Source organism: Dama dama, chromosome 5 (assembly GCF_033118175.1).
Source record: "Dama dama isolate Ldn47 chromosome 5, ASM3311817v1, whole genome shotgun sequence".
Taxonomy (NCBI): domain Eukaryota; kingdom Metazoa; phylum Chordata; class Mammalia; order Artiodactyla; family Cervidae; genus Dama; species Dama dama.
In genome coordinates this window covers 93,533,351-93,549,922 of record NC_083685.1, presented here as the reverse complement: position 1 = coordinate 93,549,922, position 16,572 = coordinate 93,533,351, and the positions used below count along the sequence as shown (strand labels likewise).

General features: G+C 38.3%; 1 protein-coding gene across 2 annotated transcripts in view; it reads left to right on the top strand.

Moving 5' to 3' along the window:
* Window positions 1-16,572, top strand: part of METTL16 (methyltransferase 16, RNA N6-adenosine) — a 67,332-nt gene that overhangs the window by 16,640 nt on the left and 34,120 nt on the right. For both annotated transcript variants that reach the window (XM_061143100.1, XM_061143099.1), the window contains 4 exons: window positions 3,883-4,082; window positions 9,784-9,924; window positions 12,317-12,432; window positions 15,402-15,544. In XM_061143100.1, the coding sequence (XP_060999083.1) occupies window positions 9,864-9,924; window positions 12,317-12,432; window positions 15,402-15,544 (320 nt within the window). In that variant the 5' untranslated portion in view covers window positions 3,883-4,082; window positions 9,784-9,863. The remainder of the gene's footprint in view (window positions 1-3,882; window positions 4,083-9,783; window positions 9,925-12,316; window positions 12,433-15,401; window positions 15,545-16,572) is intronic.

Sequence of the window (16,572 nt, the reverse complement as noted above, 5' to 3'; positions counted from 1 at the left end):
TAGAGATGTGGCAAAGGTAAGCTGCAAACCCACTTGATATTAATTACCTAGAGCTGCCTGGTGACCATCCCCTTTGAAATGGTGGTCTGTGTCATCCGGCTTAGTGCTGCTAGTGTAGCCATTGGCCTAACTGCTCGACCACAGACTGTCTGTTGCCGACCGCCACGGCCAGGCCCTGCGCCACAGCGTGGCTCAGCAGACATGTCTGCGGTTGTGACTCTGCTCGGTGTGTTAACTTGCATTCTGGCACAAGAACATATCTTGTCAAGGATTGGCATTTTGCGTAGTAGCTGCTAAATATTTCAGTTTGCAGTTCCTGATTTTCACAGTTTTATTCAAAATGCCAGTGGATAATAACATTGAGAAACGTTAGGTTAGCGATTCTGGCAGTAGGTACTGCTCTTAGAGAATACTTTTCATCATTTATTTTATAAGGTATCTAGGTTATTGTTGCTTCGATAGAAAAATTCTGAAATTTTGCATTTCAGGTTGTAAGGCTTGGACGTAGACATCAGAATGGGTTTATATTCCTTTTGTGTGTCTAGCAATGATTGGGCTAGATTAGTAATAGATTGGGCTGCTGTTGTAGAATAAAGAACATGAACTTATTTGAATGTTTTTAGTATGGTACTCTGATGTGAACTACTTTCCATGTGTAAAACTTGACTGTCATCACTGTCATTGAAGGAAGTGGAGTTCAATTCAGTCACTCAGTTGTGTCCAACCCTTTGCGACCCCATGAACCACAGCACACCAGGTCTCCCTGTCAATCATCAACTCCCGGAGTTTACCCAAACTCATGTCCATTGAGTCGGTGATGCCATCCAACCATCTCATCCTCTGTCGTCCCCTTCTCCTCCTGCCCTCAGTCTTTCCCAGCATCAGGGTCTTTTCCAATGAGTCAACTCTTTGCAACCGGTGACCCAAGTATTGGAATTTCAGCTTCAACATCAGTCCTTCCAGTGAACACCCAGGACTGATCTCCTCTAGGATGGACTGGTTGGATCTCCTTGCAGTCCAAGGGACTCTCAAGAGTCTCCTCCAACACCACAGTTCAAAAGCATCAATTCTTCGGTGCTCAGCTTTCTTCACAGTCCAACTCTCACATCCATACATGACTACTGGAAAAACCATAGCCTTGACTAGACGGACCTTTGTTGACAAAGTAATGTCTCTGCTTTTTTAATATGCTGTCTAGGTTGGTCATAACTTTCCTTCCAAGGAGTAAGTGTCTTTTAATTTCATGGCTGCAGTCACCATCTGCAGTGATTTTGGAGCCCAAAAAATAAAGTCAGCCACTGTTGCCACTGTTTCCCCATCTGTTTGCCATGAAGTGACGGGACCAGATGCCATGATCTTAGTTTTCTGAATTTGAGGTTTAAGCCAACTTTTTCACTCTCCTCTTTCACTTTCATTAAGAGGCTTTTTAGTTCCTCTTCACTTTCTGCCATAAGGGTGGTATCATCTACATATCTGAGGTTATTGATATTTCTCCTGGCAATTTTGATTCCAGCTTGTGCTTCCTCCAGCCCAGTGTTTCTCATGATGTACTTTGCATAGAAGTTAAATAAACAGGGTGACAATATACAGCCTTGATGTACTCCTTTCCTGATTTGGAACCAGTTTGTTGTTCCATGTTCAATTCTTTTTTTTTTCCATGTCCAATTCTAACTGTTGCTTCCTAACCTGCATACAGGTTTCTCAAGAGGCAGGTGAGGTGGTCTGGAATTCCCATCTCTTTCAGAATTTCCCACAGTTTATTGTGATCCACACAGTCAAAGGCTGAAGTGGAGTTGGCCCATCTTTTTCGAACACTTGACTGATTTCAAAGGAGTAAAATAGGATATTCTTGTTAGAATTAAAAATTAAGTTTTTATAGATTTATTTTTTAATTTTTTTGCTACATAATTTATCTTGTTGAACCTGCTTTTGTACTGCTTTTCATTAAGGTAGGAATACAAAGGCAGTGCTAGCCTTCTTTTTTATTTTATAATGTGAAAATTGATTGAGGCAATTGCTGTGCTATTGAGTGAAGCAAAACTGTGTTCATGGTTGCTTGCCCATGGATTAACTCTCTTTTATCAGCCTCCACAATTGACAAAATTAATATATATGTACCTCTGATGCCTAGGAATAGACCTCATTAATATCCCGTTAAATAGGCTTAATATATTTTAATGAGACTTTTTATTGCTAGCATATATTTATGCAGCAAACTTCCACTCCTGCTGTTTTATGGAAACTTGTCTTTAAAAGATCATAAATCCCCACCTAATGTAAAGTCAATCACTTTTGAAGTTATTTATCCTCCTGATTTCACTCCAGCATTTTGTTGCTGCACAATTACTTCTTCATCTCATTTAACACTTTTCCTACCTCTCAAATAGTTACATTGACACCTGTTCTTAAGAAGTTAAACATAAATACAACATATTCCTCCATATCTACCATTATCTAGAGAAATAATAACCCATCCAGTGTGAAGGCTTGTATGTGGATATTTATTAGCAGCATTGTTCATGACAGCCAAAAAGTAGAAACAATTCAAATGGCCATCAAGTGGTAAGTGGGTAAACAAAAAGCCAATGTGGTTATTCATCCAGTACATGAACTGCAATGTAGTCGTCCATACAATGGAGTATTATTTGGCCATAAAAAGCGATGAGGTACTGATACATGCTACACCATTGGTGAACCTCACAAACATTGTGCTAAGTGAAAGAATCCAGATGCAGAGACCACATATTATATGATTCATTTGTAAGAAATGTTCACAAAAGGCAAATCTCTGAAGACAGAAGTTACATTAGTGGTTGCCCAGAGCTGAGGGCAGAAATGAGGAATGACTTGCAAATACGTACAGGATTTCTTTTTGAGGATGATGGCACTGGATTGGGGTGATGGTTGCACAACTCTGTGAATACACGAGAAATGATTTTGTCTTTATAGGTGAATTTATAGTATGTAAATTACTACTCAGGAAGCCTGCTAAAATTAGTCACATTTAAAATTTAATATTTATAATATTTGTTGTATTTAAATATGTTAACCTGTTTTCATTATTAAACATCTTATACTGGTTTCTTTCCACTTTTAAGTATGATTTTCAGAGAATGCTGCTATCATATCATGTTAATTGGTAATAGTAAAAATAGCCAACATTTGTGAAACAGTTACTATGTAGTAGGCATTATGCTAGTACTTTTCACAGATTATCACACAGCAGCTCTACGTGTAGGTATTATTATCCCCATTTTACAGTGGAGTAAATGGCCTCATAGAGGCTAAATAACTTGTCCAAAGTCACACAACTAAGTAAGGAGACAACTCGGCAGGAACTGGAACTGAGGTATTCTGGTCTTGTATGCTTCATGTATGAGGATGCAGTATTTTTGGAGGAAATTTATGCTGCCTCTCATATACTGTGACTGTTACACAACCATATGTGTTTGCCACTGGCCTGAATGCTCCTGCTGCTGCTAAGTCGCTTCAGTCATGTCCGACTCTCTGCGACCCCATAGATGGCAGCCCCCCAGGCTCTGCCGTCCCTGGGATTCTCCAGGCAGGAACACTGGAGTGGGTTGCCATTTCCTTCTCCAGTGCATGAAAGTGAAAAGTGAAAGTGAAGTCGCTCAGTCATGTCCGACTCGTTTCGACCCCATGGACTGCATGCAGCCTACCAGGCTCCTCCGTCCATGGGATTTTCCAGGCAAGAGTACTGGAGTGAGTTGCCACTGCCTTCTCCGATGAATGCTCCTGCATAACTATGCGTGATCTTCTAGGAAATTCAAATGGGTGTTTGGTACTGCCTGGTTGCCATAGAGCTTTTGCAGCATAGCGCATCTTACTAATCAGTTTTACTTCTTTTTCTCCACCTTTCAGTCTTAATTTTAAAGACCCCGAAGCAGTCAGAGCTCTGACTTGTACTCTGCTAAGGGAAGATTTTGGACTTTCTATTGATATTCCACTGGAGAGACTGATTCCTACAGTTCCCTTGAGACTCAACTATATTCACTGGGTAGAAGATCTGATTGGTCATCAGAACTCTGACAAAAGTACCCTCCGAAGAGGAATTGACATAGGTACATAGCTTAAAATTCTTTCTTGGCTAACCATTAAGTTTCATAAATTTTGCGAGGTCTTTGCAAGTTCTTTGAAAACTCCTGGGTATTTGTTGTGTAAAAGAAACTGGCTACAGATGTCATTGTCCTTTTTGGTACACCTGGGCTTTTCTGCTGTCAGTCTCTCTGAGAAGGAATTGTCAACCCCAGACAGAGCACAAGGAGGTAAGAGAGTGCAGAATGAAAGTGCGGCTCCTGTTTTCTTAGCTTTTCAGATCACCATGTTTACATCTGTGTCTGTTGGGCACTATTTTTACTCTGAATTATTTGGTGTTAGTACAGAAGTCCCCATATTGGGATGTTGTTGTGATGGCCACTTAATAAAAGATCATGTGGGCCTGAATACTTTTAGAAATCTCTTAGATGATTATTCATAGAGAGTATTTAATCCAAAATTAAAAGGAAGGAAAAGGCTTTAAGATGTTCACTTAATTGTAAACTTCTACAATGGAGAAGACTGTCCTGTTTGATTCATTTGGGGAAATAAGTAGAGAAACAATGAAATGAAGCCAGGGTGGGTTTTACAATTATAAATATATGTTTGTCATAGCCAGTGTTTTCATTTTGATAGAGTTTAAAATTTGTTAATCTGTTGGACTTTATTAATTCTTTTTTTTTATTCTTTATAGAAAGAATGAAGAATTAAAAACTCTGTACTCTATTTCTAAATATAGTTACTAGGAGACAGTTTCTAGGTGATAGTAAATGTTCAACATTTTCAAGGCTCATAGTACATGACCTTTCCAGCAGCATTTACCTACCTCTCCTTTCTCTTTTAAATGCACTCCTCCATTGAGCTTCCATGACCCCAGACTCCTCTGGTTTTCTCTTCTCATTTTTAGTCACTCTTCTCCCCTTTTCAGGCTTCCTTTCTTGTATCTGGCTATTAAATATTGAGAATTTCTGAAGCTGAATCTTAACTCTTTTCTTATTTGGCACTCTACCTCTAGGCAATTTCGTCCATGTCTACGACTTTATTTTCTACCTTCATGCAGATAGCCTACAGATTGTTTATTCCTCCAACTCAGATTACTTTGCTTGAACTCTGGTCCCAAATATACTAGAAACTTGAATATGTCAAAGACATCACAGATTTTGCAATGTCCAAGACCAAACTCAAATTCTTCCTTCCTAATCTTGATCCTCTACCTTTGTTCCTTATTTCAACAGCTCCCTCACAGTCCACCCTCTCGTCCTTGATTTTTGCTTCTCTCCATTCCCACTGACGGTGTCTATCACCTTTTACCCTTAAATAGTTTTCCTTTCTTAAATATTTCTAAAATCATCTACTTTTCTTCATCTCAGTTGCCACCATCCCAGTCCGAGTCACCATCATGTCTCCCTATCTACAAAATAGCTTTTCAACGACCCTGTTCTCATCTGCTCTGTTGCCTCTCCATTCCAGAAAGTATGTATAAACCTATGTCTAATTATTACATTGACCATTTTAATGACTTTCTATTGCTTCTGTGATAAACACCCAAAACCTTTAGTAGACCTATTAGAATTTCCATTGTCTGATTCTTGCCCCTCTAGGTCTCTCTAACTCTCACCTTATATTCTTTTTCTTTTTTTTTTTTTATTTCTACATTTGTCTTTAGTTCTAATCAGACATTATGATTCTTTGTACATGTTGTTCCCCCTGCCTGGAGCTTCCCACCTTCACCTCATTATTTCTCATTTCTACTGTACGTTTCAACTCTTCCCCATACTTGTACTTGTCAAGAATATCCCCAAGAAAAAGAAATGCAAAAAGGCAAAATGGTTGTCTGAGGAGGCCTTACAAATAGCAATGAAAAGAAGAGAAACAAAATGCAAAGGCGAAAAGGAAAGATACACCCATTTGAATGCAGAGTTCCAAGGAATAGCAAGGAGAGATAAGAAAGCCTCCCTCAGTGATCAATGCAAAGAAATAGAGGAAAACAATAGAATAGGAAAGACTAGAGATCTCTTCAAGAAAACTAGAGATACCAAGGGAACATTTCATGCAAGATGGGCACAATAAAGGACAGAAATGATATGGACCTAACAGAAGCAGAAGATGTTAAGAAGAGGTGGCAAGAATACACAGAAGAACTAGACACAAAAGATCTTCATGACCCAGATAATCACGATGGTGTGATCACTCACCTAGAGCCAGACATCCTGGGATGAAAAGTCAAGTGGGCCTTAGAAAGCATCACTACGATCAAAGCTAGTGGAGGTGATGGAATTCCAGTTGAGCCATTTCAAATACTAAAAGATGCTGTGAAAGTGCTGCACTCAATATGCCAGCAAATTTGAAAATTCAGCAGTGGCCACAGGACTGGAAAAGGTCAGTTTTCATTCTAATACCAAAGAAAGGCAATGCCAAAGAAAGTTCAAACTACTGCACAATTGCACATATCTCACACGCTAACAAAGTAATGCTCAAAATTCTCCAAGCCATGCTTCAACAGTACGTGAACCATGAACTTCCAGATGTTCAAGCTGGATTTAGAAAAGGCAGAGGAACGAGAGATCAAATTACCAACATTCATTGGATCATAGAAAAAACAAGGGAGTTCCAGAAAAAAAATCTACTTCTGCTTTATTGACTACACCAAAGCTTTTGACTGTGTGGATCACAACAAACTGTGGAAAATTTTAAAAGAGATGGGAATTCCAGACCACTTGACCTGCCTCTGAGACATCTGTATGCATGTCAGGAAACAACAGTTAGAACTGGGCATGGAACAACAATAACCTCAGATATGCAGATGACACCACCCTTACAGCAGAAAGTGAAGCAGAACTAAAGAGCCTCTTGATGAAAGTGAAAGAGGAGAGTGAAAATATTGGCTTAAAACTCAACATTTCAGAAAACTAAGGTCATGGCATCTGGTCCCGTCACTTCATGGCAAATAGTTGGGGAAATAGTAGGCTCCAAAATCACTGCAGGTGGTGACTGCAGCCGTGAAATTAAAAGACACTTGCTCCTTGGAAGAAAAGTTATGACCAACCTAGACAGCATAAAAAGCAGAGACATTACTCTGCCAGAAAAGGTCTGTCTAGTCAAAGCTATGTTTTTTCCAGTAGTCATGTATGGATGTGAGGGTTGGACTGTCAAGAAAGCTGAGCGCCAAAGAATTGATGCTTTTGAACTGTGGTGTTGGGGAAGACTTGAGGGTCCCCTGACTGCAAGGCAATCCAACCAGTCAATCCTGAAGGAAATCAGTCCTGAATATTCATTGGAAGGACTGATGCTGAAGCTGAAACTCCAATACTTTGTCTACCTGATGTGAAGAACTGACTCATTGAAAAAGACCCTGGTGCTGGGAAGGATTGAAGGCGGGAGGAGAAGGGGACGAGAGGATGAGATGGTTGGATGGCATCACTGACTCAATGGACATGAGTCTGAGTAAACTCCGGGAGTTGGTGATGGACATGGCATGCTGCAGTCCATGGGGTCGCAAAGAGTCGGACACGACTGAGCAACTGAACTGAACTGTCAACTCAAGCCTTATTTTCTAAGAAAGCCTTCTCTGACTTTCCAGCATAAGATACGTTCCTTGAATATGAACTTCAGAAAACTGTGTATTTTCCAAAAAAAAAAAACAAAAACTGTGTATTTTCCTTCATGGAATTTTTTTAAAATCACATTCACTTGTCTGATTGATGTTTTTCTCTGCCACCCGATTGCAAAGTACCGAGTCTGTTATTAATACTTTAACATTCAAAGTCCTAGCAAAGTTTTTGGCACACAGTAGGTGTTCAGTAAATGATTTGTTGAATGTTGATGGATAAATACATCGTTCTTTCAGTACTCAAAATTCTGAACACATGATACGAACTAAGCACTAGGTAAAAATAATGGAGTTTAAAAAAAGTTTCTTTTATGTTCCTCTCAGAAGATTGGCTGATGGGTTATAAAAAACTTAAAAAGCTTGAGAGCCTATTTAGTACTAATTTATTTTAATTATGCCCCAAACCCTCTAAAATAGCACTTGGGGATATAGGAGGTTAATGGATTTTAGCTCTTCACAAGGGGCACTCTTGCTGAAATCACATTCATTCTAATTAGGGTTTTATATAAATTCTTCCCCCAGACTCCATTAGTTTGCTCTAATTCTATGGTTATACACTTTCCATTTTTATTTATCATTGCAAGGATTATTACCCATTTAAAAATGTCATTCAGCTTTCTGAGGGGATTAGAATGTTAGAATGAAAGTCTTTTGCTCTTAAGAATTGAAAAACTTGATTTTTTTGGCAGAGAGCAGGTCTTTTACCTTTGTTTATTACCCTGATGGCACCTGATCTTTGGACAGCTGAAAGGAGATGTCCTTTTTCTTTTTGCTTTAAATGAAATTGAAGTATGAAGAGAGGGGCCGTTGTGTGAGACTCAAGGGCCTGGGATCTGCTCTGAGTTTTTTTTTTTCTTGCAGAGCTGGAAGTGCTACATAAATTTCCTTAATTTCCTTATTCTGAGTGACTGCCTTTCCAGAATGCCTAGCAGGGTCTACATCATTGTGGATTCTGAGAGGAGCTTGAGTGGCTTTTACCAGTCCTTCCCTCACCACCTCCCACATCCCGAGAGATGCTTGCCCAGTAGCATCAGGGCCAGGATGTCACTAGTAAACATAACAGTAAATGTAGCACCACTGTGACTTAAAGAGCTTAAATGTTCCGGCCATCAGTCATTTGCGTGTCTTTTACTAGCCTGTTCTGAGTATTTAATGAGGAAGCAGTAAGAGGACCCTCTCTTTCCTCTGGGTTAGGCATTTCTTTGGCCTCTAGTTCTTCCTGCCAAATCCTTCTAAGGCTAGACTGGCACCAAAATGTGGTCCTGGAAAGTGGGCTAACTACTGTGAGCCTCTGAGAAAAACACCAGCTTTTCTTCTCTTGAATATACTCTTTAGGATCTCATTGGCCAAGATCAGTCAGTGGCAATTATTTGTGGTTAGTATATGCTTGTCCAGTCTATGTTTAGAGGTTCTACATGCAAGTTTAGGACCAAACCCTAATTGTTAGAGAGAGATTTGCCTGGAGCATTTGCCTTTGAAGGTCTCCCTTGAAACTTTAGTGGGACCAGCCAAATGACTGATGTTTTGGACCTGGATCAAATGTTTTTCCATGCTTCCACATCTGAGAAATAAATCCTTTTTACTTCTGGTTTCCTTCAAGTAAGAGCTTACAGATAGATATGTAGGAAATTGGGTGATTTAATATTATAAAAATCTTATACTGTATGTATTTTTTCCTGCTTCTGTAGAATGGGATGTGTATGTTGATCTATTTAAGATATTCCTGTGCTGTTTTAACAAATTACATTGATTTCTTTCAAGAAAATTAAGTTTCATGAGAGATTTAAAATGAAGACTTTTTATAAAGTAAATTAAATTGTTTTGACAGTTTTCAGTTAGTCCGTCTTCTATTTCTTGATCACCAGCCATACTTCATTTTACATACAGCATACAATGAGGGCAGGAAGGTGTCTCTCCTCTAGGAAATTTGAAACTAATTATGATGTAAGATTAACATATATGAAACCAGTAGCTGCAATTTGTGTATAATCAGTACCAGCTTGTTGTTCTAAGCTGTTAAGGCTATAAGGATTCTAAGAAAGGAAGAATGGTGTTTTTGCTTATTCTCACCTTCTGCTCAGGTGTGTGCAATGTGTTTTGAATTCTTATTTCACTAGGTACTGGGGCATCCTGCATCTATCCTTTACTTGGAACAACCTTAAACGGCTGGTATTTCCTTGCAACAGAAGTAGATGATATGTGCTTCAACTACGCAAAGAAGAATGTGGAGCAGAATAACTTATCTGATCTTATAAAAGGTTAGCTCTGCAGAATCAATATTCCTTTCAAGTTTTGTTTGTTAACCTGTTTTTCTAATTTAATACATCTCATTATCTTTTGCTTTAATATACAACCTTTGGTAATTTTTAAAAATTTGGTGCAGTTGTAATTGGGTTTGCTGCTTTGTTATCAGAATCAACTCAGAAACAGAGTGAATGCAGCCAATCCTCATAATTTGTTGATTCTGTGTTTGTGAATTTGCCTACTTGCTAAAGTTTGCTTACATGTGGCTATTTTTAGCCCCCAAATCAATACTAGTGGTTCTTTTGTGGTCGTTCACAGACATGTGCAAAATGGGAAAAAATTTGAATCACCCAGTGTGTGTGTTCCCTGCGGTCTTTTCTTTTTCTTTTCCCTGCTGTCTCCTTTCAACTCTCACACTGTAAACAAGTGTTCTTTTCATGGTCTATTTAGTACCACGTTTTTTGTTGTTGCAATTCTGTGCTTTTTCTTGGTGATTTTGCTGTTTTTAATGGCCCCTAAACATAGTACTTGAACTAGTGTTCCTAAGTAGAAGGCTGTGATGTGCCTTACAGAAAATACATGTGTCAGATAAGTTTTCTTCAGACATATTATAGTACTGTTGGTCATGAGTTCAATGTTGATGAGTCAGTAATGTGTATTAAATAAGGTGTCTTTAAACAGAGATACATAAAATAGGATATATATTGATCGGATGATGAAAATGTGATCAGAGGCTTGAAGCTACCTACCCTGTATTTCTCTTAGGAGTCAGTGGTTCAGTATTCACTAATTCAGTGTTTGTGGTGACTTTACTGCTAATGAGAACCAACTGTATATGAAGTAACCTGGTTACCAAGATTTTAAAAGGAAGAAAATCCCACTGTTGATTAAACTGTACCATCTTTTTTATTTCCGTATATGGAACTGTGCTACAAATAGTCAGATCTCCTTTGTGCTAAGTTGCTCAGTCATTTCTGACTCTGCAACCCCACTGACTATAGCCCGCCAGGCTCCTCTGTTCATGGGATTATCCTGACCAAAATATTGGAGTGGGTTGCCATTTCCTCCCTCAGGAGATCTTCCCGACCCAGGGGTCAAACCCTTGTCATCTGTGTTTGCTGCGTTGCAGGCAGGTTCTTAACCAAGGAGCCACTGGGGAAGCCCCTTCAAGTTATGTAAGTGCCATGAGACTGACGGGCGCCCTGACTTAAACAGTGCATTCAAGTAGAGCTTTTACGTTTATTTCTGTGCTTATTGTCTACGTAAAAGGCAGTTCTTTTTTTTTCTTTTGGCATTAAAGAGACTTTATGTCTTTCTTCGGAAGAAATAGGCTTTTCTTTTTTTTAAGTTATTTATTTTTAATTGAAGGATAACTGCTTTACAGTATTGTGTTGGTTTCTGCCATATAGCAACATGAGTCTGCCATAGGTAAATATATGTCCCCTCTCTCTTGGACCTCGCTGCTATCGCATCCCATCCCTCTAGTTTGCCGCAGAGCCCCAGTTTGAGCTCCCCGAGTCATGCAGCAAATTTACACTGGCTATCTAAGAAATAGGCTTTTCTTACCAGTGTTAAACATATCATAAGGGGAGATATTAATGTATATATTAAATATTTATGTATTTGACTGCAGTGGGTCTTAGCTACAGCTCACAGGATCTTCAATTTTTTTTTTTTTTATCTTCAATCTTTGTTGTGGCATGTGGGTCTTCTGTTGTGGCATGTGAACTCTTAGTTGCAGTTCATTGCAGTCTGTGGTATCTAGTTCCCTGACCAGAGATGGAACCTGGGCTCATGGTCATTGGGAGCATGGAGTTTTAGCCACTAGACCACCAAGGAAGTCTCCAAATATATTATTAATGAGTTTTTTAGTTATCCATTCCTCTATTACAAATTACCCCCAAATCTGGCAGTTTAGACAGTAAACATTTATTATCTCATCATTCATGTGGGTCAGGAATTTGGGTGTGGCCTAGCCAGGTGGTTCTGCTTCAGAGTCTTTCCTGAGGTTGTAGTCTGAAAGATTGGGGATAGAGATTTGCTTCCAAGATGGCTCACTTACCTGGCTGTAGGCAGGAAGCTTTAGTTCACTGCCATGTGGATCTCTCCTCAGGGCTACTTAAGCATCCTTGGAGCATGTCAGCTGGCTTCTCATAGAGCAAGTTGTTTAAGTGATAGGGCAAGGAGGAAGCCATATTGCTTCTTATGACATAGCCTCAGAAGTGATACCCTTTTACTTCTATCATATTCTTTTCAATAAAAGCAAGTCATTGAGTGAAGCTGCACTCAAGGAGAGGGAAATCAAATACCACCTCTTGAAGGGACTAGTGTTGAAGAATCTGTGGATATATTTGAAAACTGTCACAGTATTAATAATAGTTAAGTCTCTCTTTTTTTTTCCCCTAGTGGTTAAAGTACCACAGAAGACACTCCTGATGGATGCTCTTAAAGAAGAATCAGAGATAATTTATGACTTCTGCATGTGCAACCCTCCCTTTTTTGCCAATCAGTTGGAAGCCAAGGTAAAATATCTTCTCCTTTAAAGTAGTTGAATATTTAAGTTTTCCTTGTTTGCAAAGATAACAGTTTGGAAGCTGTATCAGTTAGGACACTTCTGGTATCAAGTACCTGAAAATCTAATTCAGGTTGACTTTCCAAAAATGTTTATTGGTTTATGTATCTGAGAAATCCAGCAATAGCATGAACTTCAGGAACAGTTTGATCAAGGAGTTCATCATAATATCAAAGCTGAGACTTTTTTCAAGCTCCCTTTGGCTCTGATCTGACCCTTGGTTGTTTCTGTTCTCAAGCTGGTTTACCTGTGGCAGAGTAATATGTGGGGAGGGGGAGAGGGTGAGGAGGGAGCTCTTTTCTTTCTCAAACCATTGAACAGTTGGATTTCTTCTGATTGGACCAACTTAGGTTACAGTCTACTCCTGCATTGGACTTTTTGGCCTAAGGAAAGACCGTCTTTACAGCCAGCTGTCATTTGATAGTAAACAAATAGCTGATTTAGTGTTCCAACTTGAAATGAGTATGTTGATTTTATGAAATAAAATATATTTGCTCATGAAAATGGCTAAAAACAGCTTATACGTTGGCTTAAAATAGCTCATACATTGGCTGAAAATAGCTAAGCTGTTGAAAATCAATAAAATATTGATTTAACCTAATTTTTCCTCATCTAAAGAAAAAGTTAATAGAAATATTAGTCAGAGGAAACAAGGGATGGTGTGTATGCTTAAAACTTTGAGAGAATAAATTGTTTTTAGAATCACTCAGATGCTCTAAAATACCATTTACATACCTCATAGCAAAATAAATTCCACATAGATAAAATTTGAGTTGGGGGTGAGGTGGACAGAAATTTATTAGCAATAACACATTCTAGATTGGAGCATAAAGTAAAGCAGGATTTAGGAATTTAAATTTTGGCTCTTGATGCAGATAAATTTAAGAACTAAAATAGCCACATCCTAGAGTACATTTTTAAGAAAAATACTGAGATATTCTATATACACATAAAAATACACATGCCATAAGTGTAAGCTGGATTTCCCAAAGTGAATATTCTTGTAGAACGAGCTTCCAGATGAAGAAATAGACTGTTATTGGCACCAGAATTAAATATCTTTTTACATCAGCTTTACTGAAATGTAATTTTCATGCCATCAGTTCACCTACTTAAAGGGTAGAATTTTATTATTTTTATTATATTCACAGAATTGTGCAACCATTACCCAATTAATTTTAGAACATTTTCGTCATTTGCCCCCCCCCCCCCCCAAAAAGCCCCACATCCATTAACAGTTACTCTTGGTTTCCTGCAGCCCCCTTAGTCCTAGTCTACTTTCTGTTTCTGGAGTTCCCTATTTCGAACATTTCATTAAAATGGAGTTCTAAAATCTGTGGTCTTTTGTGGCTGACTTCTTTCACTAAACATAGTATGTCTTCAGGGTTCACCCATATCGTAGCATGTGTTAGTTTCTTCCTATTGCCGAATAATATTCCGTTGTATGGAAATACCCCTTTTATCAATCCATTCATTCATCAATGGACATTTGGGTTTTAGGTACTTTTTGGCTATTTTGAACAAAGCTGCTGCGAGTATTGTTGTACAAGTGTTTGCATGAACATGTTTTCACTTCTCTTAGGTATATACCTAGGAGTGGAATTACTAGGTCATCTGGTAACTGTGTGTTTATTTATTTATTTATTTTTGTAACTGTGTGTTTAATTGTTTGAGGAACTGCCAGAATGTTTTCCAAAATGGCTGTATCATTTTTTATTATAACTAGTGTGTGGGACTTCCAGTTTGTCCACATCTTTGTCAACACTGGTTATTATCTTCTTGGTTACAGCTATCCTAGGAGGAATGAAGTGGTAGTTCATTGTGGTTTGAATGTGCATATCCCTGATGGCTAATGATGTTGAACATCTTTTCACGTACTTTTTGATCATTTGTGTATCTTTGGAGAAAGGCCTGTTCAGATCCTTTGCTCAGTTGAATTGGGCTATTTTTCTTCTGACTATTGTTGTAAGAATTCTTTATTCTGTATGCAAGTCCCTTGGAATGGGTAGCCTTTCCCTTCTCCAGGGGATTTCCTCCAAAGGATGGAGGAAATTCACCAGGGATTGAATCCAGGTCTCCCACATTGCAGGCAGGTTCTTTACCAGCTGAGCCACAAGGGAAGCCCAAGAATACTGGCATGGGTAGCCTATACCTTCTCCAGCGGATCTTCCCGACTCAGGAATTGAACCGGTGTCTCCTGCATTGCAGGCGGATTCTTTACTAACTGAGCTATCAGGGAAGCCCCTTATTAGGTATATTATTTGCAAATATTCTCTCCCATTTTGTGGGTTGTCTTTGTACTTTCTTGGCAGTGTCCTTTGCAGCTTGGTAAAAAAGTAAAAGTTTTTACTTTTTGTTTTTAATTTTTACCAGTTTATCTGGTTTTTGTTGTTGCTAATGCTTGTGGTATCATAGCTAAAAAGCATATTTACTCCTATATTTTCTTCTAAGTTTTATTGTTTGAGATATTTATATTTAAATCTTTGTTCTTCTTGGTTTTTTTAAAAATATGGTGTGAGGTAGGAGTGGATTAAATATTTAAAATTTAAAAGTGAAACCGTACTAGAAGAAAACAAAATTCAATGTTTTTATAATCTTTTGGCGAAATATTTTCAGTATATAGTACCAGAGAGAAAACGTAAAGAAAAAATGACAGAATTGTTACATTAAAAAGTACAATGTTAGTATGTTTAATCACAAAGATGGAAGGAAAAGACCCTTTAGGGAAGGAATATTGTTGTTTGAAACAATAATGTTGTTTCAAATGCCGTGGTTATATGATTTTTAAATCCTGAGTCTAGCATGGTACTTGGGAATTGAAACTATGTCTAAACATTCTTACTTAGAACTAGGTTACAGAGACCTGGTCTTAAGATGTAAAAATTTTTCACCAGGGTTTTTGTTGTTGTTGTTCTTCAGGGAGTAAATTCTCGAAATCCTCGAAGACCCCCACCCAGTTCTGTAAATACAGGAGGAATCACAGAGATCATGGCAGAAGGAGGTGAATTAGAGTTTGTTAAAAGAATCATCCATGACAGTTTACAGCTTAAAAAAAGATTAAGGTAAGTTGATAAAAATATTCTCCCGTGTGTAATTCAGAAAGAAACCATGTCACTTAGAGGAAATGAATCACTGTGGTCTGAAGAATTAATAGATAAAAATGGAATTGGTTGAAGGTCCTACAGTCTGCAGAGACCCTGTTTCTGAGGGTGCTGTCATGCCTTTAATTGATTTGTGTTTCCCATAATCATGTGTACTACATGGATAGAAAGGAGGAAAATACCATATGATTGTACTGCTCCCATTAGTGTGGTTCTGTGATGGAGCAAAACTGATTCAAATATGGCTTTTGATTAGAAAACAGATGGGTTCAGCTCTGTCCTGTGAACCAGAATAAATTTGTTGCCCAGTCCTCGAAGCAATTTGTGTTCTTGGAATCAGTCTCCCAAACAGTGACAGATGTGAGGACATTGAGCTGTCAGGAACTTAATGAAGGGAAACTGAGATCCCTAACCAGTTCCAAAGGAGAGTTAAGTCTACTCCCTTTTAAAAGCTAATTATTTCGGACAACACACCTGTCATTAAGCAACGTAAGGTACTCAGAGAGAGCTATTTGTCTTGCTTGACTTCTCACCCTGCCAAGTGCTGTTGAAATGATGGATAATGTGCTGGTTCAAACTGAAAGGACTTTCAGCCCTCGGATTTAGCTTTGTGACATAAAGAAGAATTTTTTGAAATTGTGGTAAAATACATATAATGTAAAATTTGCTTTCATAACCATTTTTTTAAGTGTACAGTTCGGTAGCATTAAGTACATTCATATTGTTGTGCAGCTAACCTCCAGAACTCTTTCTTTTTGTAAAACTAAAAAACTAAACTAAAAAAATTCTATACCTATTAACAACTACTCCCTATTCTCTCTCTTCACATAGTGGTTCCCCTGGCAACCACTGCTTTTTTTTCTGTCTCTCTGAATTTGACTGTTCTAGGTACCTCATATAAGTGGGATCATATATGATTTATGACTGGCATCTTTTACTTAGCATCATGTCATCAATATGCAGCCATCTTACAGCAGGTTTCAGAATTT